The sequence below is a fragment of the Pyricularia grisea genome, chromosome I, assembly GCF_004355905.1.
Source record: "Pyricularia grisea strain NI907 chromosome I, whole genome shotgun sequence".
In the NCBI taxonomy this organism is placed as follows: Eukaryota; Fungi; Ascomycota; class Sordariomycetes; order Magnaporthales; family Pyriculariaceae; genus Pyricularia; species Pyricularia grisea.
In genome coordinates this window covers 3,281,207-3,307,580 of record NC_044973.1, presented here as the reverse complement: position 1 = coordinate 3,307,580, position 26,374 = coordinate 3,281,207, and the positions used below count along the sequence as shown (strand labels likewise).

The following is a 26,374-nucleotide window of genomic DNA, read 5'->3' as shown; positions in this document are numbered from 1 at the left end:
AATTGAATTGCCCGCAGCTCCTCTTCGCCAATCAGGCCCTAGCTAAGCTCCATTAAGTGGTCCACTTTGTTCAACCCCACCATGAGGTTACCTTCTTACTCTGTCACTCCTTGTTAAAACACCACGTCGTGAATAACCAACCTATATTGGTGTCAGTACTCTAGTTGCGCCAGAAAACTTACTAGAAATATGTCTAAATCATCTGATCCTCGGCATTTTTTCGAATCAGAGCAAGTCTCACCAGCAGTTATTTTCAAATCTGGTGGTTGATCATGTACCGAAACATTGAATTCTGACTTGCATGTCTGTCTGTATAGTGCGCAGCAGGCCAAGAGAGAAAGGCGAGATGCAAAGTCTAGCAACAAGTATGGAAAGCCGATAGTGCTCAAGTCCAAAATTTTGTCCGCCATTGCAGATCCACGCAGCTCCTCATCAGCCATCTTCGTTGCGGAATCTGCGGGGTCCGTGAGGCATGTCAAGCTCGGTGTACGTAATCCTGTCAACGGAGGAGTTTTGCAATATACTAGGATATGCCCTGACTTGCGTTTGATCTTTTGGCAGGATGAACCAGATAGCAGGACAGTATATCGTGGACCATCCGCACCAGTGACTAGCGTTGCGGTGGGTGGTCCAAACCAAAAGACTCTCTTCGCCGGGTCTTGGGATAAGTGTATCTGGTCTTGGGATATCGATTCCCAGAAACCTGCAAAGAAATATGCGGGCCACACCGATTTCGTCAAGACCATCGCTACTGCCACTCTGGGTGGCACAGATATCCTGATCAGCGGTGGTGCTGACAAGAGGATCATCGTGTGGGACGTGAGCACGGGCAAGGAACTCCACGTTCTTCAGGACAGTGCGATCAACATGCTCGCCGTCCAAGCACTTGTCATAGATCCTGTTCAGACCACTGTTGACGAGGTGTACTTGTTCAGCGCCAGCAGCGACCCGCATATTCGGCGGTGGAAGATTTGTTTGGACTCTTGGAAGCAGGTGGTGGACGAGGTCCCTCAGTCTTCAACAGAGAGGCGGACACTCCTGGAGCACGAGACTAGTATCTACAAGCTCGTCTTTGATCAAGAGAGTGACGAGGTTGATCTCTGGACTGCGAGTGGTGACGGAACAGCAAAGTGTTTGGCAAGAGGCAGTGGCTTCGCTAGTGACGATGTGTTTGAGCACGGTGACCATGTCAAGGCTATCGCAGTCACTAGTACATGGGTCATCACAGCTGGAAGGGACGAGGATATCAAGTTCTGGGACAGGTCGACAGGGAAGTTGTACTGTTCGATGCAGGGACACTTCGATGAGGTCACTGATATGGTGATAGTGGGTGACTGTCTCTGTAGTGTTGGTATTGATGGTACGATTAGAACGTGGCCCCTGACCAAAACCCTGCTTGACGTGGCCATCAAAGAGCAAGATACGGTTATGGAAGACAAGGTTGAGGATAAGACAGCGCAGGAAGGGTTACTTTCGACAGAGGAGGAAGCCGAACTGGCAGCTTTGATGGAAGAGGACGATTGAATACGGGGCAAACCATCGACTTACCCACCTACCTATGTACTGACCTTCCTGTTTGTTATACATTCTGTTTATCCCAATTTACCCACTTTCACGGCTAACAAGTATTCAGTGCGAACGTGGACTGTATATGGTAAATGTAACATCTGACTACTGAAAGCAGCTGCTTGATAAGAACGCCCATCATCAACATTTCGGCGAGTCCGGAAGGCTTCCCAGGCTTGAAGAGGACGTTTGCGGCTGATTGCTTCTGATGAGGCCGCGCCTCGTGTTTGCCGATCGTCCACTGAGAGCGGATACAGTCGGCGTTGTCAAGACGTTTCTGGGGGTATTTGCATGTTTTTGCCCTCCGAGATCAAGCGCGCCAGTAACGAACGCCATGAGCACATGACCCCAGTTGAGCACCTACGCAGGTGGCTAACCGTTCCATATCGGATGCGTGGCATTTGGGAGACCGAGAAGTGTTGAGGAGCTCACTTGATTGAGGAAACAAACATGAAATTTCCACATTCGTATCGCGGTGCGTACAACTGCAATTGTCCGCATTTTGTGGACAGGGTTGTTTTTGTGTTTGATTGTCAAGGAAATAGGTGACCCTATGGCACTTCCTACCAGCCTACCTACCTACTAGCAAGCAAGGTACTCGGAGTATTACCTACCCTACTGCCCGAGAGGCTCAAGGTAAGCAATGCATTTCACCGATAGTGTAGGCATTCATGATTGACTGTCGTTTGGTTGTGAGTATCTATTGATGACGTATGAAACTCGGCAGCATACATACATGAAATTATCTATTACGCACACGTTCTATAAATCATATAGAAAATGAAGCCATGTCAAACTAGGATTGCAGTAGGATTTGTTGGTTGACTGATGATTGATTGCATGCAAGGCATGATTCAAATGGGGATTTCGGGGAGCCCGGTCGCAGGGAATTAGCGTCTTGAACCCCTGAACGTTGGATTGGACGGGCTTCGTTTCACTCTTTCCCGCTCAGGCTCTTTACAGATCACAGCATCATCTGGGCTACAGCTTAACAAGAAAGGAAGGAAGGAAGGAAGGAAGGGTTCTGGACTTGAGAGCCTGCTGACCTCTTGCCGTTTATTTATTTGTTTGTTTATTTATTTATTTATTGATTTATTTATTTATTTATTTTTTTTTTTTTTTTTTGACACGACGAAATCTCAACATTTTGTAACATGAACCATGGAATTGAACTAAAGATCAGAGTGAAATCCAGGTATGATACCAAGGCACGATCAAGTTCAATTTCGCGACACCAAGATGTACAAGTCCAAGAACGTGAAGTGAAGATGAAAGAGAAGCAGAAAACAGGGGCCAGAAGCAAGGGATTTACCAGTAAGCAAAGATTCTCTCTGTTCTAACCCAACAGACCACAGTTCCAAGATTTTCCACCGGCATGCTGAGACCTTTGTAGAATATTCCATAAATCAATCCATCACATCAATGTCCTCAAGCTAATAAGGATCTGACCTCGCGTGGCTCGCACGCGCAACGAGACAATCCGGTCCCGACGGATTGGCCGGCTTGGCCAAAGTCGAACAAACAAATCCCTGCGAACACTTAACCTACTAAGCCCACTATGGTCAAGGTACGGGGAGTAGCTAACCGTCCAACTAAACCTATCTAGTCATCCTATTATTGATTAACTTCTTTACTCTGAGCACTCAAGAAGGGCCTTGCGTTACAGCAAATACCTGCCTCGTTTCGGTCTTTTTCTACAACACTGCAAGCCCGATGTGTACGGGAATTTCCGGGGCATGTTGGGCTGAATAAAGCAAATTTTCCAGCCGCAGTGCACATGTTCAGCCTTTGTACTGTCTGTATCTGCTAGAAAGGCAGGGTGCAGTTCACTTCATTGATAAGAGTTCACAATGAACAAACAAACAACCGCCACTCAAACATCTCTAACTATTTGTCTAGACGATCGACCGGCATACCTTGTCTTGTTTATCAAACGCGACCGAGGTTAATCAAGACAATTATTGAATGTTGTCTTGGATCCCCGCCTCCAGCCCAGTTTTCCCTGGATTGCGTACTGTATGGCGTTTGACAGTCAAGACAGTAGGTATGTAACCCTGCGCAGGATGCAAGCCATTACTGCGTACAATGCAAATGCAGTAAGCCGGTGATGGGCCATCAATTCCGCATTAGGATACATCACGGCCATCACCACTATCACAGTCACAGCAGCACCATGCCACTACCCAAGCAAGGACAATCAGACGGCAGAGAATGATGACTTGGACTACCTACTATTGTGCGCTTTCCCTGTTGCTACCCGGCTTGTCCAGCACCATGAGACACGATTGCACCCAGTTAGCCAACGACAGGGGGAAAACAGCCAGGGAGGCACAGATATATCGATTTGGTTGTGTTTATTCTCATGCGCACAAACACATTTTGTGCCTCCCCTCCCCTAGATCCTGTACTACCACGAGTAGGCTTGTCTAGGGTAAGCCCCCTACCCCCTGGTCAAGGTCTTAGCCTCTTTGCCCAATTTAGTCTTCCAATGCCTCGTTTCTCCTCAAGACCCAAACGCTGGGTGAATGGCGTCAGGACACACGCTAGAGAATACCCTGACTATTTCTGCTGCATGGGAAGTCACGCCGTTACATTCGACTATCTCCCCGGCCTGTTACCCGGTCAGAGCCCTTCTTTCTTGTCTATGCCCCAACACCTCTAGTTCTGGTGTACTTGCGTGCGGTATAAGCTAATCAGTCAATTTTACTGCCTGTAGCGGACTGTTATAACCGTTTACCTCCTCATGTTGGCTCCCAAACTAGACTCAGTCGTGTTTTTGGAACAAATTTCCTCTACGGCTTCCCAGGTGGTGGCTGGCTCATCCTGATTACTCATTCTATTCTGTTTTATTTTCTTTTGTGCAACACTTTTATGTCAGCCTCTCCGGTATGCATCTTAGCTGTCCGCATCCCTAGGTTTTGTACATCATACCCTTATACTGCGCTGCAGCGTTTAGCTTGTTGCCTTGGAATTTCGAGACTTTTCTGCACCTGGTCTTGAATCCGTTCGCTCTACTTAGCCATCAATAATCTACGCCTATCTGGGAGTTCCCACGGTCGTGGAAGAAGGATGGGCTCACCTCCAGATTATCACGGAAACCTCGTGGCGTTGGAAGGTTCGCCCGAAGTCGTTTCCACCCAACTTCGCCTTCTCCCAACCTCACCACAGATTCTGGTTTTGCCAAGTATTCAAAACTTCATCAAGGCCAAAGCCAACGATACGCCCTTCGATGCTCGCTCTTTTATTCGAGAAGTTCACGAGGCCTCTAATATCAGACGACAGAAAGCCCTAGAGTTTCTTAAAAAGGCAACGCCTTCGCGCAAGAGACTGGTATTCCTCAACGGTGGGACTGTGAGCGCGCACACCCTCTGCATCACAGCTATTCGACAACAGGAAGGCATCGAAGGCTACTCCAAGGCGGAAGCAAGCTTTACGGAGCTTGTAAAGGACGGACTGGCAGGACTGGCGGGTTCTGCGCCAAACCCCAAGCAAGCTGCATCGGGCAAGGGCTCGTATAACGCTTATGGATATGAAGAGGTGGAAATAGAAGACGCTTCAACTCTGGCTATGAGGGCGGCAGAGGTCCTGGATCAGGAGACCCAGTCCCTACAGCCCAATGAGCTGCTGGACCTGGACAAGACCAGGCCACGAAGCTTCAGTCTCCCGAGCGTCAATGTGCTAAAACGGGCCGCATCTGAGGATCTTAACCTGATGGTGGCTGATACCCCCGTGGAAGGCGGTGCTTCGTCCCCCGCGACGTCGGTCGCGGGTCGTACGCGGCTCTTGGAGGAGGCCCCGAAGTTCCAGGCCACCGTCTGGGATCCAGCATGTTCGAACACGCTGCGGATGTCAACATGTAGCAGTATAGTTGCGACGTACGCTTACGCACCCACCTACAACTTGCCGCGTCCAGTCAACGAGCTGGCATGCTTGTCCCCCCTCCCAGAACTGCCTATTGCATCCCCGACAAGTCCAGGTAATACTGTCATTGAACAAGCCGAAATCCTGGACATGGCCCCGTTGACCAAGACTGGCTCACTCAGGCGAGTGCGCTCACTTGACCGCATGTTTCCGACTCGTGGCCTCAGTCTGAGGATCACTGTCCCGACTGAAGGTGCAACACGAGATGCTCCAAATCGGAAGAGAGGCGATGGGGAGGACACGCGCTGCTTCTCTTGGGTCGGAGTACCGGGCCCCGACGTATCATCACGGCCCCGTCCCGCAAATCTTGATCTCCGCCGGGCTGTTGTATGCAAGGCCAACCAGACCACAATCTCCCGATCGGCGTCGCGCAGGAAACCAGAAACAAGCTTGCGGTATGTCGACAAGGGAACAGATGCATTCGAAATCGATGTAGAACCGGGTTCAATACGCACGAGCGAGCAGTCGGTCTCAGGACCTGCTCTACCTTTCACAGAAGACCTCGTGATACACTTTACGGGTGATGCGCACCATCTCCTTTTCGAGTCAATTATGCAGGGCTTCAGGACCGGCGTCTACCCCGTGGTTCCCATCTCTAGCGATGACGGCTACGATATTCCAGACTTACCTGCAACTCCAAGTACCACTGAATGGCCCGCACCATTGGTGTGGAAAAAGAGTACACCTGCCTCTGTGGCTAGTGCGTCCGATGAATACGATCCATATAGACCACAGAGCGAGTACGCACCAGGACGGGTTATCCCACCTTCGAAATTGGACGAGATGAGCATGCCTGCTATCAACCCGCCCACCCCAGCTCACACACCACCTCCCCATGCCAGGAATCTCAGCGACAAGTTTCGAGTACTCTCCATTGGCAGGAAGTCATCCATTAGCATACAGAATGTATTGCGGAGTGAACTTTCTACACACTACTCCTCGGGCAAGCAAGGATTTAGTCAACAGTTCTTGTCTACTCTCCCCGAGATGGACAACCTCTGGCGACTGCTTTTCGAGGGCGTCACTGAACCCAGTCGACCAAAAGGGGACAGCAAGAACGGCCCTACAAGGAGCCATAAAAAGCATGTGGATCTTGTCCTCGCCATTGGCGCAGATGAAGCCGTTGAGGAAGCCTTTTCTGCATCGGTATTAGAGCAGCTGGGCAGAATAGGAAATGTTTCAATGAAGGGTAACGTTGCAAAGAGCGGCCATTTGAATCTTAGGTGAGTGAGCAACAACCGCTAAAGATTCTTTCTCTCTCTCCTTTCATCATCGATCGTTGGCTACAGAGCATTTTATTAACCTGCGGGTATCATTTTTCACTCCAGGTATCTGATCGCCAATGCCCTGCGGCAGCGCCTAGATCACACCCAGGACGATCCTCTTGGTAGTCCGATGGTACTGGCGGCTTTGATCATCCCACACCTGGACATGTACCTTGCCGCGCATCCAGACGTCCGTTTCATGATACTAGAATACCCGACAAGCCATTTTCCAACCGTCCTAGCCTTGCAAAAGCTCATGGGCGACCACATTGTGCAGGTTGCCGGGATCGTGCCGGAGCAAAAGTCACCGAGGCGCCGTGGTTCGACTAGAAGCATTCGGGCAGCAGCTCCGACCCTACAATCGTTTACCACTGCCAACCAGACCATCACGTTGTCAGGTCACTCAGATATCACTCTTGCGGCAACCGCCAAAGAAGACGAGATTGCCGCCTTCGTCTCGGACATCTGGAGCACTCTGATCGAAGTTAGTGATTTTTACACAATTGACCATATGCCCGGCAAAACCAGCAAGAAGGAAGCCCAGCCCGTCAGTTTTAACCGCTCAGAACCGCCTTCAGGGGCTCTGCCTCGACTCCCCACCAGCTCCACGGGCACGCAAACGATTCCAGCGCCCCAGAGCCCGCGCGAGTCCGCCATGCCCTCGACGTCGACACGTCGTCGTAACCGCAGCCGGCACCGCTCGCCATCTCCCACGCCCTCGACAAAGTCGAGGGCCTTTTCCATTGCCTCTTTCCGCACCACCAAAACGGGCAAGAGCAAGGCCACGCGCAGGATAACGATGGGCACCATGGCCACAACGGGTGGCGGTGCCGAGAGCATCCTGGACTTTTACGACCCGGCCGAGGAGAGCGACTACGACCTGGAAGAGAGACGTCTGATGCCCCTTTATATGACGCGCGGTCAGGTTCCCAGGAAGGCCAACACGCGAAAGGCTTTGAAGTGGCTAGGGTTGGCGTAGAACAATGCCTGCCTGGTCGGTCTTTATGTTGGCATTTTCCCGGGCCTTGTTATCGTTGCCTATGGGTTCTTTTCCGCTGCTTCACTCTTTCTTTTGTTATCTTGTTCTGATTTCGCTTCTTTCCCGAGTCTATTCGGGCCATCTTCCTCAATGAACCTATTTAGATACCTTTGCATAGCAATGCACTAGATTACTTGTCATTTTGGATCAAGCTCTCGAGCGTAGAGGGCTTAATATGTTAATACAATTTTATTATCTTTTAGCCTCCTTATATCATGGGTACAGATAGAAAAGCAGAGTAAAGAGGAGATTAAAGAGGAGAGTAGAGAGGAAGGTAAAAGTCAAGGTAAATAGGAAAGTAAGTGGCCTCGCCCCTCAAACCTCGCGTACAAGCACACCTTTCAATGCAGCCATTTCCCGGTCCAGCTCAGCAACCTTGACTTGAGAACTGTGTAGCTTGCCCAGCAGGTATGTCACCCTGTCCGTTATCTCCCGTGGCTGCTTAGGGAGCGCACCAAGCAATGCCAGCTCAGTTTCAACCTTGTCGATATTCTTGGCCTCTACCTTGGACAGCTCCGTCAAAAGGAGCAGGTTCATCCTTGCCTTGAGGACTGCATCCTGAGTGAGCTGGGTGAATGCTGCTTGGTATACGGGTCTGCCGGCACGAATGGTCTGTGGCCTGCCGCGGTGCGACGTGACAGTCACCAGCTCCGCGGCTGCTAGGGCCTCGATGGCAGCCTCACCGTCCGCCGCCGACGGAGTGGTGGAGGACGCAAAGGTGGGCGATAAGAGTACCTCGTTGTACCGCAGGCTGGTCTTTGACGCAATCTCCTTGATCAGGAACCAGGCCTGCTCGGGGGACCACTGCGTCTGAGTGCCTTCAAGGCTTTTCTTGGCAAGCAGGAACATCTTGATGATCTCCGAGGACGACTGATCCACAATTTCCGAGATGGCGTTCCGGGGACTCTGGCCACTCTTTAGTCGTCGGGCCAAGAATTCGAGGTCGGTAAGGCGGCCACCTAGGGTATCGATGCAGCCGTCCAGCTCTGCCAAGTCTCGGCGCCGCTTGGATTCAACCTCAATATCATGTTCACTCGGCTTTTCGGCCCCTTTATCATCTTCGGAATTCTCGCTGTTGTCATCCTTGAGACTTTCATCACGGTCTAGGCCCTCAAGATGACCGAGGACATACTTTTTGGCCACTGAAGGTGACAAATCACCGAGGGATACTTGTCTGAAGATACGGTCAGGCAGGGACTTTGACAGGGATTTTGAATAGGACGAGTCGTTTGTCAAGAAAACAACGTGGGCAATGTTGCTTTGAACCATGGCGGCTGCCCACTCAGCAATCTTGTCATAGACTAGTCCACCGTCATCGTGTTTGTGCAAGAAGTTGTCGATGACAATGACAGCACGCTTCTCGGGATGCGCCTCGAGGTAAGCGTCCTCAGACATTTCGGCACCGGATCCGTCTTTTTTGTATTGCTCCAGAGAAACCTTCTTCAGAGCGGACGCGGTTGTGTGCAAGATCTTTACTATCTGGGACTCGAGGGTCTCGGAAAAGCCTGACTTGACACCGGTCGTGCCCTGTACCGCAAGATCGATCATGCTGCTGAGCGAGTTGGCCCAGGAAAAGACAGGTCGGTAGCCAACTGCAACGGCTAGCTTCCTGATTGTCCCGCTTTCCCCTCTCGCCTCGACGATAGGTTTGCAGTCGATCACCAGCACATTGGGCCTCCCCTTGAGCGCCTGGTCGATAATAAGCTCTTTAGTGCCTGAACCCCGTGGCCCTTGTACGACAATGAAAGTATCGGCGGTTTCAAGCAGCCACTTCTGCACCGAGTCAATGATATCCTTGCGCTGCGACCATAGGGCCTGCAAACCGGCCTGCTCGCCCTTGTCGTGGCGTCGCTGGAAGACGCTGTTGGTAACGTCTGCGGTTCGCCGCTTGAACCATCTGTACAGCCGACTGTTGCTGACGCGGAATGACCCTTGGACATGGGCCCGTACGAAGAATTCGCGGATCGGGTCAAACACAACGACGGTAAAGGCGGCTAGCAGGGCAGCCAGTATAGGAATGACGATACGAGGGTGGCTCGTAGTCCACTCCCAGATCTTGTGCGGCTTGACCCTTTGTTCGTAGGATAGTCTGAGGCGGGTGGCGCTGTTGTCCTTGCTGATCGTTAAGCCGTGCAGGCAGTTCCGTGCCACTACAGCATCGCGGACCCTGACAAAGTCAACATGTGCAAATCGTGGTGTCACTTTGCTGTCGGAAGGCTGAGGCGTGATCTCGGAGAGCTTGCCATAGCGGCGGAAGAGGCCGTACAGAGCCTCTTGTGAAAGCTCCGTGCTGGTGGCGTCTTTTGAAAGCTCCCTGGGCGGACAGAACTCTACCTTGAGCCGAGCCCTAGGGAGGCGGTACAGATCCTCGAGCCAAGGCACACCCTTGACCGCGTTGACCCGTACAGACGTGAACGGGTTGAACCACGGCTTGACGGGGCGATCCTGTAGGCTCTTCGCTAGCGATTCTTCGATTTCAGCCGGCGTAGTCTCTGGCCCATGGCTGAATTTGACGAAAGCGCCGCCATCTTTAAGGCGTGGAATGATCTCTGTCACTTTGATGGGTAGACTTTTCGGGATGGAACGCTTCACCATGGAAATGGGGTCCGTGATGCCGAAGGATGACTTTTCAAAGCGCTTGAGGAGCTGCTCTGAAAAGTCTTTGTCGGTACCCCATCGGCGCCAGAGAATTGCGCTCAGGCCCAAGGGGAAGATGTCTAAGTAGGTCGAGTCGAGGTTAGCGAATGGGTCAGGGACTAAGGAGGTACCTAGGTTACCTTATGTATAGGTAAAGGGTAAGTAGTTGGTAATGGAAATTTTGTATTACTGTCAAGATATAGGATAGCCTCATTGGGGCCGGGCACAATGTGGCCATAGTCAACTTCACCAGCGGCATCATCGGATTTTGGTGTTGACGATGATAATGCAGATGTTGTAGCTGTCGTGCTTTCCAACCGACGGTTGTATATATTCAAGCCCGAACCCAAACCCGAACCCGGAAAGCTTACCCTGGTAGCTGGAGTCAACGTTACCCTGGACCTCCAGAGTGCAGTCGTTGGTTGCCGTGTTGCTGCAGGCCCAAAGGCCAGCAACCTAAAAGGCAAAAGTCGCGTCCCTCTCGTCATCTCTTCTTCATTTTGCTCCGCCTTGTAACATTAAAGTCTCAGGTATGATAGGAGTGTTTTTGTTCTTGGTTCAGCTGATGGATAAATTCCGGAAAGGCTGGATAGGCAAGGTAGGTATGGATGGTGAACGGACCATTGCGAGGTGAGGTCATCGAGTCAGCTCTACTGCTGTAGGGCGACCTAATCCCTGTTAACGGTTTAACCTTAGCTGGGGAACTGGTGCCTGTCAGTTGAGTTGGTACCTATCGATAAACACAACTGACCACACCACTAAGTGACAAAATGAAAGAGGCACAAGGTTTTTTGCTCATCTTTTTGACCCTGTATCTACTCTAAACGACTTCTTATATTACAATACCTAGGTACCTATTTAGCTGGACTGTCAATCTTCCGTTCGCGAACTCGAACCCAATTTGAATACAGTACATCCTTTCCAGCTTGATTCTAGCGTCTTGATTGACCGAATTGTTTAGTTCACCTGCTACTCCGTACTTTTTACGCCAAGTGGAGCCGTCTTTCGCGGCAGGCATAGAAGCAATTCTAGTCTTCAAAAAAGTAGCCATTGAGACGCGACAATCAAACTGCTTTCGCTCAATCGACATATTTGCCTACCTACTCCTCATCCTGCGCCATACGTCTCACAGTCACGAGACAACCCGACTACCCCTCACTACCGCCGAGAACCTATAGACTACCTAGGGATCTAGCAACCCCCCCTTCGGTCTATTTATTTGACTGTCTCTGGGACCCTGGAACCTTTCTCCTTCATACCCAGGTCGTAACCATCGAGGTCCCGGAAACTGCAACTGAAACGCTTTTCACAACTGATCATCCACCAAGACTTCTGATATATCTATCCAAGCTCATCTGTCACAATGGGCTGGTTCTGGCAGACTCCCCCTCACTCGCCCAAGGTGGCACCCAACGACTCTTCATCACAGCAAAAAGACGCCCAGTCCTCGACCAAGCCCACCCAGCAGCAGCCGAAATCCAACGATGACGCCGAAATCGCCAAGTTCCTGCAGCTTTTCCAAGAGGACACAAAACCCTCGAGCTCTACCTCCCAACCATCATCAACAGGCCAACAACCCCAGCAGTCATCTCCACCATCATCATCCTCACAACACCACCAACGGCAAGCAGCACCATCATCCTTCCTCTCCAAGTTCTCCCGCCCCTTCCGCGAGGACCCTTCAGGCGCCTCCCCGACCCGCAAGGACCTGGATTCTCTCTCACCTTCGGAGCGGGCCAAGGAGGAGATTGTGCAGTCGCTGATGCCGACCGACATGTCGTGCCGCGACGCCTTCGACTATGCCTACGGCTGCAACAGCATCCGGGGCCAGTTCAACGCCGTGTACCGCTACGGTGAGGTCCGGTCGTGCTCGGAGCTGTGGGACAACTTTTGGTTCTGCATGCGAGTCAAGAACTGGCAAGGTGACATGCGTGCCAACGCCATCCGCGACAGGTGGCGAGAGAAGGAGGAGCGCAAGTATGGGCCCGGCATGCCCAGCAGCGAGGACGTGTGGCGGCCCAGGCTGAAGCTGCTGGGTCCCGACGAGGCCTTCCGCGACAAGATACCAGAGGTGGATGCCGAGTTGACGCAGAACGAAGATGATTTGGAATGGAACAGGCAGGAGACGGAGAGGAGGAGGGTTGTGAGAGAGAAGTTGGGCTTCAAGGGGGATGGGTATTGATGATCAGTAGGGTGTCCATTGGCCTTTTTGTAGGGTTCATCAAGCGTAGCAAACGCATGTGTTTATTAATGTACTGCTACGGGATTCACCAGATGTGATCTCTTTATGTTATGTAGTTTTTGGCCCTACCTAATAACATGGTAGTTACATGGGGTTTTTTTTTTTTTTTTTTTTTTTTTTTTTTTTTTTTTTTTTTTTTTGGTATACCATTTACTTGAAGTGGTCCAATTGAAAACTTAAAGACTACCTAGCTCTAGTCTCTATAACCTATAACTGATATGTTAGTCGTACAACTATCGCTGTTCAACCTAACCTGAGAACAAGTTGGGACAGGTGGATATAGTGTGTGGGTAGACAGGCACTTAATGTATTTACGCATCCGTTCATATACCTATCTATAAAACATCCAGCCACGAACTTATGCAAAGCTTCAGACAGAAATCTACGCAAATACACATGGGCTTCCGAAACGTCGAAAAAGTCATACAATCGCAAGTATGAGAAGAGTAACTCTTGGGTTAGATAAAGATAATGGATGCAATTACAGTGATCTTTGTATCTAATTACGAGGTGGCTGGACACCTAAAAATGTCCTTTTTCATATTTTCTACCGAATATCATCAATACCACCAGCAACGACTGACACATACGACCATACCCACTGGAATATACGGGATCCCGTCCGCTCTCCCCTAGTCAAACCAGTGAGGGCCGAACTAGTACTCAGGTGGGTGACCACTGGGGAATCCTCGGTGTTGTATGTTTTTGCCTTCTTGATCTTATCCCAGCCCGTAAGTACCTCATGAGGTACAAGGAGCGAGTATATCCGCGCGTACGTTTGCACGTTCTTTGTGGGTTCATACACCTGTTCTACACCCCCCCTAACCCCCAAGAACTTCTATTATTTCATCTTTTGGGCCATATTAGCTCTGCACATAACCCCCGGAACTTAGTTCCCGAAACGTCGATTATTTTCCATTCGTACCCTTATTCTGAATCTGCTTTAGTTGCTATGCCGTCTCCTGTTTGACTCCATCCCTAATCTCGATAAAAGAGAAGGAGAAAGAAAAAAACGAAAACAATATTCTCCCTCTTCTCTATACACAGGATTGCCTCGAATCTTATTGCAACATTGAAAAACCAGTTCATGTTAGGGAATTCGGCGCTTGCTAGACCGCTGAGTAGAGCGGAGTAGAACGTATAGTTGGCCTCGGTGAACATGGTTGAAGGAACATGACAAGGGAATTCCAACTTAAACCGCGGGCATGTGTGAGGTTCTCGGTCAAAAGATCATCCAACAGCTTCATAGAATGGTCTGGTCAAGATACTTTAACTCGGCTATAGTGTATGTATTATTTGCTGTTTCAAAATGATTCCAACACCAGCTGATAGTATGAGGTTGGAACTCGATTATCTTTTAAGATGTCCGCGATTTCGGTTGGATCTAGAGTGGTAATAGAAAGATTTAAGAAAAAAATCTCTTTTTTGTCAAGATAAATTGACAACCGCAAGGGTAGTTCCGGAAGACGCCAGAGAAGTCGCAGCGGCATACTGGGCAAAACTTGCAGTGCAAGACTCGCTATTTCCGAGTAACTTCATGTCCCCCGTGTTCCGGTCGAGACTCAAGGCGTTGTCTACCCAGGGTAGGCCTGGGGGACACACTTTGAAGGTGGGTAGACAAAAAGATAACTCCCACCACCAAAGCCGTAGAAAGCCATGATAAGTTCACACAACCACCTTTGCCCGCGCCAAGTTCATTCCCAAATTCCCAAAAAGTCCCGGGTGTCAACGAAAAAGTACAGTCCGATGACCAACTGTCACAACAAAAGGCGTTCACGACTGGCCTCAGGCATGCCACACCTTGCGCCTGGGCTTAGTGAACCGGTTGAGGCGGGCGTAATAGTCCTGAGTATACACGATGACGATCCGCCAGGCCCCTTGAGCGGAAAGTCGTGGTCTTCCAGGCCCCTCGAGGGCCCGGTCGAACTTGGATGCAAAGTCGCCATTTCCACACGGGGACGTGAAGAAAACACAACTGCACGGCCACGTTGCGGGACGCCGCGGTCGAGGTTGCGGTGGTGGTTTATGCTCCCCGAACCCCAGCCTATGGCCTACGGCACGTCCTGCTCAAAGTTCGAGTCAGCCGCGGGAAAAGCACCGGCTCTTTGGGGGGCCTTTTTGCTCGCTTCGATCGCTCCTGAGCCTTAGCTTATTCTGGATTTCAAAATTTTCTAAACTCATTCTTTATTGGCGTTGAAGTCCCAGAGCTGCCTGATTATGGGACAGCGTTCCATCATGATAACCCAACTGTTGATCAGTTAGCTGTGCAGGTGATGATGCGGCTTTGGATAAATTCCTTTCAGATGAGCAGACGGATCTCGACGGGCAGCAACATCAAGATCATGAAATTACCGATAGGCCCGCTGCTAGGTACATTATCTCTTCTGTTGGTGTTTTTGTAGGGGATGCAAACTATCACCCTAACCCACGTTATTGTCCCAGAAGATACAGGAGGTAGATGGGATAGATGCGAAAGTAGGTGACGGTCCGAGACTTGGTTGTTTGTTTCTCAAAATGGCAATACTTGGCAGATGTTCCTACGCGTACAGGTAACGTGGCTTTGTTTGGTCTCTTACGACATCACCCTGGATTTGATACATTGTATAGACTAGGGGAAACGTAACCCATAGGATATGTTTTTAAAAAGTAGCAAGATTCTCTCAGTAAAGGGGGTGTATGTTCATTTTGAGGGCCCGCTATGTCTCGGAAAGTTTATTTAGTCAGTCCCAGTACCTACCTAACTTTAAGTTACTCACATGTGCTCGATTTCATTTGGTTAAAAGATTTATTTTTCATGAGAACGGTCAGTTGTGACATTGTTTTGTAGAGGATCCGAGAGAGCTAGATACTTATATTTATTTACCCGACGATCGTAAGTGCTAAATATAGCCGAATTTAGGTCCCCGAAGGTTGACAAAAAAAAAAAATAAAAAAAAAATAAAACCCAACTGGAAACCAAGGGAGCTGGTCTGGTCCATTCATCGATTATATCCCACTCCGAACCGGTGTTCATCCGTGTAAGCCAACGTTCACATAATCTCAGATTCAGGTTGCATTACATCGCGAGCCGGTCGCTTCGGATGCAATACTACAGAGCACTAAGGAACAAGGCGGGTTAGTCAGTGGTGGGATTGCGGACGCGAATCCAAGAACAGGCAACGATTCATCTATGCGTGGCATGAAAAAGAAAAAAAAAGCTAAAAAAAAGTAGAACAAGAAGAAACGGGTCAAAATAACAAGACAGAGAAACTCGATATGCAGTCCCCAATCCCAATTCCAGTCGTCATCATATTCTCTCGGCCCGTCTCCAACTGTCGTCCCACTCGGTATCTCCGCAGCCTAAGCGCCTTGACCGAGTCCTCACCAGAGGGCGAAATCAGGTGACAACCGCCATTCGAATCCACAGTCCACCTGAAACAGCCCGAGAGACCAATCAGAGAAGAAAAATGTAAACATTCATGACAAGGCATCTTGATAGGACTTCTCTTGTCATCAGGGCACCGGAAGGTATGCGAGGGACTCTCAGTCAATACCGGCCTATTACAAACGGCCGTTTAACAGCAGCTGTTGCTCTGGTTCGACCCCACACCCTGGCCTGGGCCGACCTGAACCGATGGCTTCGAGTTGTTTGTTGTTGTGGTGCCCATCCTCTCCTTAATCTGCCTGGCCATGGTCAGGAAAGCCTGCTCAACGTTGTTTGCGTTCTTCGCTGATGTCTCAAGGAACGGGATACCGAGGCTGTCGGCGAACTCCTACATGTGAGTTGTTTGTATTAGCATCCTCTTTCCCCCAAGCTGATAGACCTTCCATGAAGCCAGCCAAAGTTTCCCGTCGCGCAGAGAACTGCAAGGATTGTCTGAATTTACGACTACATACCTTGGCGACCGTGTAGTCGACAACCTTCTTGTCTGCCATATCGCTCTTGTTTCCGACCAGGAGCTTGTTGACGCCCTCAGTGGCATATCTGTCAATCTCCTGCAGCCACTGCTTCACGTTGTTGAACGAGTCCATATCAGTGACATCGTAGACAACGCAAATGCCATGGGCGCCGCGGTAGTAGGAAGAGGTGATGGTACGGAAGCGCTCTTGTCCGGCAGTGTCCCACTGTAGTTCGGGGGCAAGACGGGGCACATCGGTCAGTACTGGTTCAATGAATCATGTCAGCGCAAAGGCGGCGGTCTCACAATCTGAAGCTTGACGGTCTTTCCATCCAGCTCAATAGTCCGGATTTTCTGTATTCAAAAGCATCTCATTAGTGGACTGCGTGGTGGATGGATGACTGTCGCCGTCCATAGAAGGGGTACGGATGGTGATATCATACAAAGTCGACACCGATGGTTGAGATGTAGGACTCGGTGTAGGTGTCGTCGGCGAACCGCAACAGCAGACAAGACTTTCCGACACCAGAATCTCCGATAAGGAGAAGCTTGAACAGATAGTCGTACCTGACGCGCAGAGGTCAGTCAGTAAACGAAAGATACTTGTTGTCGGTCGGAAGCGCGCAAACAAATGGTGAAGCGGTCGGCTAGTCCATGATGGACATCGAAGACCCGATCTTGAGTGGCTTCGAAGAGGGGGTATGGCCGCATCGGAAACTCTGATCAATGGTCGTTGGTTAGTACGAACTAGGAAGAAAAGGACGACGACTGACTGAACAGTCCATTTAAGGCAAAAGGAAAAGATGTAACCCGAAGACATTCGAGAGGAGATGGATCCAGCGAGAATGCAGGATAGACGTACTACTCGGGATTCATGGTTGGCTAGAGAGATTATGTAGGTAGCTAAAGTACGTAAGTGGGTGGGTTGAAGAAAGAAAGAGAAAGATAAAGGCAGAAGATCGCAAGGCAGTAGCAGGCGTTTCAACGATAAAAAAAAAAGAGAGAGAGCGAGGACGTGTTGCCGGCAAGACGCAGGTCGGTTCGCTGTTTGTTTGGTCAGATCGAGGTGAGTGGAGGTGCTGATGTTAAGAGCAATGGCGGCGATAGACGGGGAACAGATCAAAGGCAGATTAGGATTGCTGGTGGTTGATTGACTGCGAACACTTGACCTTCAAATCAACAGGGTCAGGCACTCTTTCAGGCTACAGCGCAACAGTGAATAAACGCTGGACCAGTCAGACCCAACGCACTGGCTCTTGCAGTGCCCGCAACCATGTGGAGCCAGTCATGGATTCACGTTCGCATTCGCACTGTTACTGTTACTGTCGTCAGAACTTTGGGCGAACCTTTACATGTGACCAGTCATGTGATGACACCCAATCATCAGCCTTGCTTATTGACCAGCATTCTTTGACTATGACGAAATCATGTCAAAAAAAAGTTGCAGACGGATTCCTCGGTCTTGTTCAGGTGGCCGTGGTTCAAATGACCATGTCAAGCATGTGTACCTAGGTAAGTTAAGTGCCTACCTGAAAAAAAAAAAAAAAAAAAAAAAAAAAAAAAAAAAAAAAAATCATCAGCATTACCGGTACATTGCACTGGGTACTTTATCATATGCCAAGTCACAATGTCTCAAAGGTGGTCAGCCGTCATGGCTTACAGTACTTTTAAGTACGTGCCCCTGACATGGGAATTCCCCAACTTTCATTAGTCGCTCATGACTTGCCAATAGAAATTCTAGATAACTGAATGTTTTCGGCAAAAGATATAAACGTTAAGCAGATGCTGGATCCTACGGATTGATGTCGATAAAACTAATATCCAGAATACGACTCTGATTTGTAGGAACTAAACTAAAATTAAATACATTTATTTTTATTCTTTTGCTTGCAGTTTTGACTGGTTGATCCATGTTCAAACAAAGTACTTCTTTGTACTTACCTACCTAGGTAACTAGTGGCGGTACTTAACGGTGCCTGGTTCACCTTACTCACAGTAAGTTGTGGAAAGTGAAAGAGCTCCCCATAAAATAATATCAGCTCCATGAAAATCATCCACCTCCACAGCCCACCCAGTGTGCCACTATCAAAGTACCGTACCACCACCCCTCGAATGTCAATCCTTAACTAACTATTACTACTACACCTCGGAACATTCAGGATTGCTTGTTTCTGTAGCCCCAACCCCCAAGAACCTGTTTTCTACCCCCATACCATACCTTGCATACCTAGGTACCTATGTGATGGGACCTGACGCATGTTGAGCACGTCGGCTGCAGTCGCGCCTCCTCACAAAAGGCCATGATGGTGCTAGTTGCAAATATGGTCGTACCGACGACGACAGCAAGACCACGCGTTGCAAACCTCTCAACCCTCCGACGCTTGCGAGCCGCCGTCAGCGCCGCCGCTCGTGCTGCGCAAGCGCCGAGGCCCGCGACTACTGCCAAGCTTACCACGCTCCAAGAAGCGAACCCTCGGAACCTGCCGGAAGTATGGTTCAGATCTACGTTCCCCTTTGGGGGCCCTCAGCCGGTCATGCCCAATGGCGGGTCACCACCGCCTGATCCTCGCAAGGTCAAGCTCGGAAAAAGTGAGTGTGGTTCTATATTTGCTTCCCTTGCCTATGGACATATATCCCCCAAGACAAGTCAAAAGGCTAACGAAAGACTGCCGTCAACCCACCCGCCAGCTCTTCGCATCCTCCAGGAGCGCCTTCCAACACTCCTCGAATCGCCTCTCCCGCAGGAGATCCTCGCGCCCAACATCTCCCTGCACCTCTTCCCCTCGACGCATCAGCACCTGCCCGTCGTGTCAGGCCGCGTCGCATACATCGCCGCGCTATGGACAAGCCCGATAGCGTGGAACCGCGTTCCGCTGATTGGCAACAACCGCCTCGAGATACTGTCTGAGCGTATGGTCGACCAACCGATACAGTCGACCCCTCGAAGGACCGGCGCCACGGGTGAGCAGCTCGTTGTGCGTTGGCGCAGCCTGGGCGGTGGCAACGTCCTCGGGCTCGGCGGCGGCGATGGCGGCGACACGAGCAAGGAGTTTGTCGGCCTGTTCATCTTTGATTTTGATATTGAAGGGAGGATCTTGAGCCATACCATCGAAACGGTTCAAGAAGGGGGCCACTGGGAGAAGGGAGTCGGCGCCAAGGTCGTTGGGCTGACGGATTGGCTTCTTGGAAATATCAGGAGAGGCGGTGCACCTGAGGGTAGTCTGGCCGCCTACCATGCGCCTCGTTTAAGAAGAAGGAGGTGACGGATACCCTGTACGTCCGTTTTACCACAAGTCTCGGGACGGAATATCTGGGCCACCGATGGCACGATGCGCAGCCAAGGCCCATTAGGAATATAATTGCGACCACTACATGTGATACAGCATTTAGTGGTCGGGGAGGTAAGAAAAGATATAAGACGGGAGGCCTGCAGGGAGGGAGTGGAATAGAAATTCAGGGAGGAGGATAGGAGGACACCGAGAGTCTCGAATGCCTCCTTTTGGCAGCAGAACTGATTATACGATATGGTATATTACAGCAACAGATGACGGCATATAGTGTACGATCGTGGACTTGTTTTTACCGAGGGCGCAAGGCGCCACTAAATATCTCTCGGTTGTATTTTTTGTGCGTGTGGACTATAGATTTAGTCAAAAGGAAATCACTCCAATTCGATAATGTATGAAAACGTATGTTGGTCGCGGTTAGTTGAGTACCGCATTGGATTCAATGTCTCCAGAGTGATATCTTCACGTAAGCCTGAGACTCTATATATCAGAAATCTTTCTGATCTGGAACGCTTATTGCCTTCTATTTGTAAGGTTCTGACCGTCGTTCTGATCGCAGACGATCTAGGGGCCATCGCACTTCAGTGCGCCCGATCACCCCTTATTCTTCCTCCTCGTCGCACTTTAGCTGCTAATTTTACTAAAGCAGAGTCTCCAAATATATCAAAATAACTCAAGCAGACCTTTAAGTTATTTCGTGTTACTCGTCATCAGTCAGCCGCAATCCCCATCTAAAAAGGATGGAACCGTAAGGGCCTGGTGCCAAACTGCAAAACCTTGGTTGGGAAGATTCTGACACGGCTGTAAGTTTCTCTCTGCTCTAGCATTGTTGGGATCACCCTGCAACAATGTTACTCCCTCCGCAGAAAGGGGGGGATGAGGGCGTCGAGGCTGGCAACGTGGATTTGCAAGCCTTGACCAGGACTGAGGTTTTGGTGGCTGCTGCCTCTGGCAAAAATATTTCTTGAACTGATGAATGGGATCACGGTGGAAACGGGCTGGAAATAATGTATGGGATGGATTTTGGCTTGGGTCTGATGATAAACCATTTCAGGAGTTTTCGGCTGGTTTTAATTGCCATGATATACATAGCTGGGAGTTAAGGAGTCGTTATTCTCAAACAATACGCCCCCAAGATTAGGAAAGAATACGCGTTAGGGAGGTTTTCAAATGGGTATACAGACAATAAGCTAGGTGAAGAAAAAAAAGTGAACGTAAAATAGATCGTTAACATTGGTATCATACTTTTTTTATCCGGAAACCAAAACACCCCGTTGCGATGAATTAGCTGTCTTCAGCCACTGCGCCCTCCTCATCTTCATCGGGCCTTTTATATTCGCAAGCTTGAGCGAAGAATATTCTGGACAACTTGGTGCCCTCATTCGCAATGCTGTAATAGTTGCCTGTAAGAGGGGTCAGTATTCGAGGCACACAATACATGACAAAAAAGCAGGAACACATACCTCTGGGTACAAACCACATGCCACCCTTGCCAATCGAAAAGGCCGTATTGTTGACAGTAACAGTGACCCTCCCCGTATGCACTATAAAAGTCATGTGCATCTTGCGTGAGTTCTTGGCCTTCTTCTCCGCTCCTGGCGGTAGATCTACCACTCCAGTTCCAAAGAACGGTAGGCTCAACGTCTTGGTGAACCGGAAGCTTGACCCTAGGATTTCGCGAGTTCTAATCGCTGGTCCTGATACCGCTACAACGTCCTCGCCTTCGGGCAGCTCATCATCAGGCCCAGGTGGGTCGAACTCGTGCTCAGGCTGCCACTGCTGGACTGGCACGATCAGCTCGCCAGGATCCTGTTCCCAAGGTGAAGGTTCGTCATCCTCATCTTCCGAGTCGGCAGTTCGCCTTCTCCCCCGTCCGCCCTTCTTTGCACCTCGCCTAGAGCCATATTTCCTTGTAGTCTGCGGCTCCTCCTCTTCCACTCGCACAATCTCCTTGATGCTTGGCATAAGAAGGTCGCGGTTCTTGGATGTTCCAAGCCGGGCGTCCAGTGGAACCTGTTCGAACTCGACGCGCTCGTTGCGCCAGTGCTGTAATGGCCGGTATGAGTTACGCCCTGACCGTGTGCGGATTACGCCGTCTGATTCTTCAGGTCGGCTAATGACAAGGCCGCCACGCTTCGGCAGCGGTGGTCGCGGCATGATGACAATAGACTCGTCCGCGGCACCACCGTCTCCATCTCCTGAAGGACGATTGGCTGGGCGGCCTCTTTTGCCTGCTGGTTTTGCTGCCGCAGTCGAGGATCCTGCCTGCGGGGCAGCACGAGATACTGCAGGCTTGCGGCCTGGCTTCCCCTTGGCGGCGGCCGGGGCAGCGGCAACACGTTGACGCTTAGATGCAGGTGCGTTTTCGGGTTCCGGTTCTGCTTCCTCTGGAATGCTGTCTGTGTTGGACGTCCGCACCCCTCTTCCACGCTTTTTCGCCGAATTTCCGGAAGATGAGCCAGCGACAGGACTCTCCTTCGCCTTACCGCCCTTAGCTGGTCGACCGCGCTTCTTGGCGACTGGAGGTGATGAATCCGCAGTTGCTCTAGAGTTGTCTTCGTTTTGTACCTGTTCTGGCAGCTCCAAGGTGCTGTCGGCTGATTTCGCTGGACGACCGCGTTTCTTGGGCAAATTCGCTTGCTTCGCGACCGGCGCTGGCCTGGGTGCCGGTTCCGGTTCCGGTTCCGGCTCGCTTTCCTCAACATCGCCATCATCATCTCCAGCATCCAACATTTGCATGCTCTCCTCGATAAACTCCTCGATTTCTTCCTGGGACATTTCTCTGTCCTCCTCGCCACCCGCCACATCCTGATCATCTTCCTCCTCATACTCCTCCTCTTCCTCTTCAGACTCCGCTCCGTTCTGCATAGCCTTGCCACCAAAAGCAGAGGGCTTGGGAAGGCCATGCTGCCGTGCATCGAAGTTCAACCTCATCGTAGCCGATTTGTGACCATTGACTGGTGCGGCCGGTGGCGCACGACGTAGGGGTGAGTTTTGCCCGGCGCGAACTGGTGGTGATTGCAGGCTCGTGAGGGCGGGCGATATCGCCTTGGCTGTCGGTCGGCGCAAGCTCTGACTGTGCTTAGCAAGCAGTGAAAGGGGTTCCGGGCCAGGGGCTGCACAGGCGTGGTTAGTATTAAAAACTATCAGACAGACTGCGCACGAACGTCACCTACTCTCTGCGATGTCCATGTCCATGCTGGCCTCCGCCTCGTCGTCGTCCTCCTCCTCGCTGCTCTCATCTTCGTCGCTATCAGCTGCAACGCTACCCTTTCCAGGAGAATCAAAGATGCCCTTAAAAGACTCGATTCCATTTTCGTCGCGTACCCCTGATTCGGGCAGGGTCACGCCCGTTTTCCTGTTTGCGCGCGCAACAAAGAGGATTAGACGCGGTTCACGAAAACAAAAAAAACAAAAAATTATGGTAAAAGAGAGAAACGCCGGATGCAAGTAGCCATGGAATGCGTAGACCTACCTTCCTTGCTTCCCAAGCTCAAATATCTTTTCCTGGGTACTGCGCGGGGCCGCCAGCGATTTACGACCTTGAGGCGCCATGTTGGCGACGTCACGGGCGATTGCGACTGGAAGCTAGAGCTCAGGGAGCTAGCTCTTTTGTGATAGGTTTTTTTTTTCTTTGAACGCGCAAGCTCGTGATTGCAAAGTATTGTCGCAAAATGCTGAGCGATTCAATTCCGCAAGCTCGGAATTGATGGTCTGTTGCCTACGCAAGAACAACAGTGGGATGGGACGCTGTGGTCGTGTGGAATCGACCCTCCAGAGCTGTTGATGTTGTTTGTTGATTTGGGGCGGAATCGCCTGGTCAGTGACGAATTAGGAACCCCGACGCGTACCTGTATGGAGGTCGGGCCCTAGGCTGGGTTGGTATGCGGGTATGCGAATGAACAAGTGGTTGCGCCGGACCATGGTGGGGCCATTTGATCGGCAAAGTTCGGTGCGCCGAGTCAAGTAAGTTGCAGTTGCAAGCCACTAAATCGAGTCGCGTCTGAGCTTGCGCAGACGCGTCTTTGTCCCGAGCATACTCAAGTAAAATTCCCAACCATCACAGAAAAGAAAAAAAAGAAGAAAAAAAAATCAAAACAATTATACAGGACTATTCTGTGTTGGAATCATTTGGATCAAGCTTATATCCAGCTCCATATACAATAATCCAACATGGAAGACGCACAAATAGTCGACGATGCAAACATCGCACTCGAGACTCCACCCGACAACGTCTTCATCCCACCATCAATAAACGAAACCGCCCTGGTTGCAGGAGACACATATACGCATTTTTCACCCGTCCCAGACTCACTCCTTTCACCATCACCGGTGCCATGCGTTCTAGGCGTCGATGAAGCCGGCCGCGGCCCCGTTCTGGGCCCCATGGTCTACGGCGTCTTCTACCTACCTATCCCGCTCTCGGACCCCTTGCTCCGAGAGACCCACCACTTTGACGACTCCAAGGTTCTGACGCCGGCTGTGCGCTCGAGCCTGATGGAGTCGCTGTGCACGCCGACGCTGTCGCAGTCCGCCGGGAGCCTCAACAGTACATGCGGCTGGGCGATATCTTCGCTGTCGGCACGCGACATCGGGGCGGGCATGATGCGCCCCGCCACGTCGGCAGCATACAACCTCAACGCCCAGGCGCTGGACGCCACGGTATCTCTGATACAAGGTGTCATGGACAGGGGGGTCAACGTCGCCGAGATCTACGTCGACACGGTCGGCCCGCCGGCCGCGTACCAAAAGAAGCTGGAGCGGTTCTTCCCAACCGCCAAGGTCACCGTCTCCAAGAAGGCTGATAGTTTGTACCCCTGCGTCAGTGCCGCAAGTGTCTGTGCAAAGGTGACACGCGATGCGGCGCTCGAGGTACTGTACAAAAATGTCCTGTCCGAGATTGCAAAGGCCGAGGGGGGTGAGGATGAGGAGATAGGGTGGGGTTCAGGATACCCGTCAGATGCAAGATGTGTGGGATGGCTCAAGCGGAACATGCATCCTGTGTTTGGTTGGGGCACCGAGTGTCGATTCAGCTGGGGCACGGTTAAGGACATGCTCGAGGCTGCAAAATCCGGCAGTGGCGCCGTCAAAGTCGACTGGCCGGTCGAGGACGATGGAGAATCGCATCGCGTCACCGATTTCTTCATTGCCAGCACGGGTGGAGGTGGTGACTCGAGGGGGAAAGAGGCAGATGAGCTGGGAACGTGGTTCGGCACGCCTGCGGATGTGGAGGCTTTTTAAGCAACTCAGAGTCGCTTGTGACTGAGCTAGTAATTTTCTACACAATATAATCACGACGAGTTGGGCTTGGCGTTGGGGGTTTTGGTTACTGTGGTCCGAATGGGAAACGGACAACAAGGTAAAGACTGCGTCATAAATCAGACATGAGGCTTTTAAAATATATATATATGCTTTTCTAAACTCAAATAATAAAAATCTACATCAAACATATACACTCTGTGATTTGAACCCAATCTTGGTAGTAACTTGAATTCCTAACACCAGCATGTACGTACCCTCAAACTCTAACAACCTCTTACCGTGAGCCTTTGCTATTACTATACAGTACTTGGAGCAACACAGCTCCCTCCTAAACCACTTGATCATGGGAAATTTGATATACTGCCTGATTTGTTCCTTACCATGGGAATCCTCATTGTCACCTCAATTTGTGTATATAAAAACATGTTCAAAAATGCATTCACTCTTCTTGATAACTGATGTCGCAAAATATCAGGCTCTATTACTCGCTCACAAATTTCACGAGAGTAAAATATATGGATGGAACTAAACAGAGAGGATCCATACCGGATGATATAATGCTCTCGATAAGAGAACGAAGAAAAATTATCCGCCAAGCTGGGTTGCAGGGTTCGTTCTCATCTTCATTCTGAAATATTGACATTGAAACTTGATCTGCTTCAATACACCAAGTCGAGCTTCTGGCATACAGTGAACGGCAACGGCAGTCAGTATTTCTTTGCACATAATCAGGTTTAAGAACCAAAACTATTTATAGACTATCGCTGTCAACGGGCCTCTGGCAGGAACAATACAACAATTATCGGCCACACTACAGACAAATTCAGACCCCAAGACGGATATGCACGATAGATAAATTACTGTGTAGCTCGTCTCGGAGCACACAACTTCCAGCAGAAGCCTGGTGGTCCCAATGAACCGGCTGGGTATGACAAGCACCTGGCTGGCATTGTGTTGCACATCGTGTAGGCCCATCGAGTCAGTTCTGTAGCCGTCGGATCCTGTCCTCGAATATGTCGAACGGCGTGACCACCGTCATGAATTTGATGTAGTTTGCCCCTTTTTGTCGTCTGCCATCAACCCCTGCCTGCATCGCCCTTTTTGGCTCTGCGGTTAGAACTCGTTAGTCAAGTGATAATTGTTTTCACTTAGATCAAGAACGATGCATTATTTTGAACTGTTATTCCCATTGAAAAATCCTAATTAAAATACAACCCCCACGTGTATGAGCGCCAGTGACTTTTCCCTTCGTGATGTCATTACGAGAAAAATTGGAG

General features: G+C 50.4%; 8 protein-coding genes across 8 annotated transcripts; 5 read left to right on the top strand and 3 right to left on the bottom strand.

Annotated features, from left to right (window-relative positions):
- Window positions 1-81: 81 nt before the first annotated feature.
- Window positions 82-1,524, top strand: PgNI_06052 (uncharacterized protein; the record flags this gene model as incomplete). Its single annotated transcript, XM_031126081.1, has 2 exons — window positions 82-86; window positions 318-1,524. The coding sequence occupies 2 exons, from the start codon at window positions 82-84 to the stop codon at window positions 1,522-1,524; spliced, it is 1,212 nt and encodes a 403-aa protein (XP_030982972.1).
- A 3,111-nt stretch (window positions 1,525-4,635) lies between these two features.
- PgNI_06051 (uncharacterized protein) lies at window positions 4,636-7,927 on the top strand (the record flags this gene model as incomplete). The annotated part of the gene is made up of 2 exons (XM_031126080.1): window positions 4,636-6,710; window positions 6,816-7,927. 2 exons carry the CDS (start codon window positions 4,636-4,638, stop codon window positions 7,729-7,731), a joined length of 2,991 nt encoding a protein of 996 aa, XP_030982975.1. The 3' UTR covers window positions 7,732-7,927.
- Window positions 7,928-7,990: 63 nt separating this feature from the next.
- On the bottom strand, window positions 7,991-11,024 carry PgNI_06050 (uncharacterized protein). The gene is made up of 2 exons (XM_031126079.1): window positions 10,619-11,024; window positions 7,991-10,508 (listed from the first exon to the last, which is right to left on the bottom strand). Exons 1-2 carry the CDS (start codon window positions 10,914-10,916, stop codon window positions 8,107-8,109), a joined length of 2,700 nt encoding a protein of 899 aa, XP_030982974.1. The 5' UTR covers window positions 10,917-11,024; the 3' UTR covers window positions 7,991-8,106.
- Window positions 11,025-11,791: 767 nt separating this feature from the next.
- On the top strand, window positions 11,792-12,610 carry PgNI_06049 (uncharacterized protein; the record flags this gene model as incomplete). The annotated part of the gene is made up of 1 exon (XM_031126078.1): window positions 11,792-12,610. One exon carries the CDS (start codon window positions 11,792-11,794, stop codon window positions 12,608-12,610), a length of 819 nt encoding a protein of 272 aa, XP_030982174.1.
- A 2,922-nt stretch (window positions 12,611-15,532) lies between these two features.
- PgNI_06048 (uncharacterized protein) lies at window positions 15,533-17,808 on the bottom strand. Its single transcript, XM_031126077.1, has 6 exons — window positions 17,411-17,808; window positions 17,212-17,265; window positions 16,992-17,115; window positions 16,855-16,902; window positions 16,547-16,774; window positions 15,533-16,422 (listed from the first exon to the last, which is right to left on the bottom strand). Exons 1-6 carry the CDS (start codon window positions 17,422-17,424, stop codon window positions 16,225-16,227), a joined length of 666 nt encoding a protein of 221 aa, XP_030982175.1. The 5' UTR covers window positions 17,425-17,808; the 3' UTR covers window positions 15,533-16,224.
- Window positions 17,809-18,622: 814 nt separating this feature from the next.
- PgNI_06047 (uncharacterized protein) lies at window positions 18,623-20,237 on the top strand. The gene is made up of 2 exons (XM_031126076.1): window positions 18,623-19,137; window positions 19,237-20,237. The coding sequence occupies exons 1-2, from the start codon at window positions 18,849-18,851 to the stop codon at window positions 19,809-19,811; spliced, it is 864 nt and encodes a 287-aa protein (XP_030982167.1). The 5' UTR covers window positions 18,623-18,848; the 3' UTR covers window positions 19,812-20,237.
- Window positions 20,238-21,112: 875 nt separating this feature from the next.
- PgNI_06046 (uncharacterized protein) lies at window positions 21,113-23,611 on the bottom strand. Its single transcript, XM_031126075.1, has 4 exons — window positions 23,311-23,611; window positions 23,012-23,193; window positions 21,299-22,951; window positions 21,113-21,238 (listed from the first exon to the last, which is right to left on the bottom strand). The coding sequence occupies exons 1-4, from the start codon at window positions 23,388-23,390 to the stop codon at window positions 21,120-21,122; spliced, it is 2,034 nt and encodes a 677-aa protein (XP_030982168.1). The 5' UTR covers window positions 23,391-23,611; the 3' UTR covers window positions 21,113-21,119.
- A 397-nt stretch (window positions 23,612-24,008) lies between these two features.
- On the top strand, window positions 24,009-25,076 carry PgNI_06045 (uncharacterized protein; the record flags this gene model as incomplete). Its single annotated transcript, XM_031126074.1, has 1 exon — window positions 24,009-25,076. The coding sequence occupies one exon, from the start codon at window positions 24,009-24,011 to the stop codon at window positions 25,074-25,076; it is 1,068 nt and encodes a 355-aa protein (XP_030982165.1).
- Window positions 25,077-26,374: the final 1,298 nt, after the last annotated feature.

Coding starts and splice junctions, on each gene's coding strand:
- PgNI_06050 (XM_031126079.1), bottom strand. CDS start 10,916: ATGACGAGAGGGACGCGACTTTTGCCTTTTAGGTTGCTGGCCTTTGGG. Junction 10,509..10,618: donor GGCTATCCTATATCTTGACA/GTAATACAAAAT, acceptor CGACCTACTTAG/ACATCTTCCCCTTGGGCCTG.
- PgNI_06048 (XM_031126077.1), bottom strand. Junction 16,903..16,991: donor CAACCATCGGTGTCGACTTT/GTATGATATCAC, acceptor TTTTGAATACAG/AAAATCCGGACTATTGAGCT. Junction 16,775..16,854: donor AGACCGTCAAGCTTCAGATT/GTGAGACCGCCG, acceptor CCCGAACTACAG/TGGGACACTGCCGGACAAGA.
- PgNI_06047 (XM_031126076.1), top strand. CDS start 18,849: ATGATGGTGCTAGTTGCAAATATGGTCGTACCGACGACGACAGCAAGA. Junction 19,138..19,236: donor CAAGGTCAAGCTCGGAAAAA/GTGAGTGTGGTT, acceptor CCCACCCGCCAG/CTCTTCGCATCCTCCAGGAG.
- PgNI_06046 (XM_031126075.1), bottom strand. CDS start 23,390: ATGGCGCCTCAAGGTCGTAAATCGCTGGCGGCCCCGCGCAGTACCCAG. Junction 23,194..23,310: donor GAGCTTGGGAAGCAAGGAAG/GTAGGTCTACGC, acceptor GCGCGCAAACAG/GAAAACGGGCGTGACCCTGC. Junction 22,952..23,011: donor GGACATGGACATCGCAGAGA/GTAGGTGACGTT, acceptor ACGCCTGTGCAG/CCCCTGGCCCGGAACCCCTT.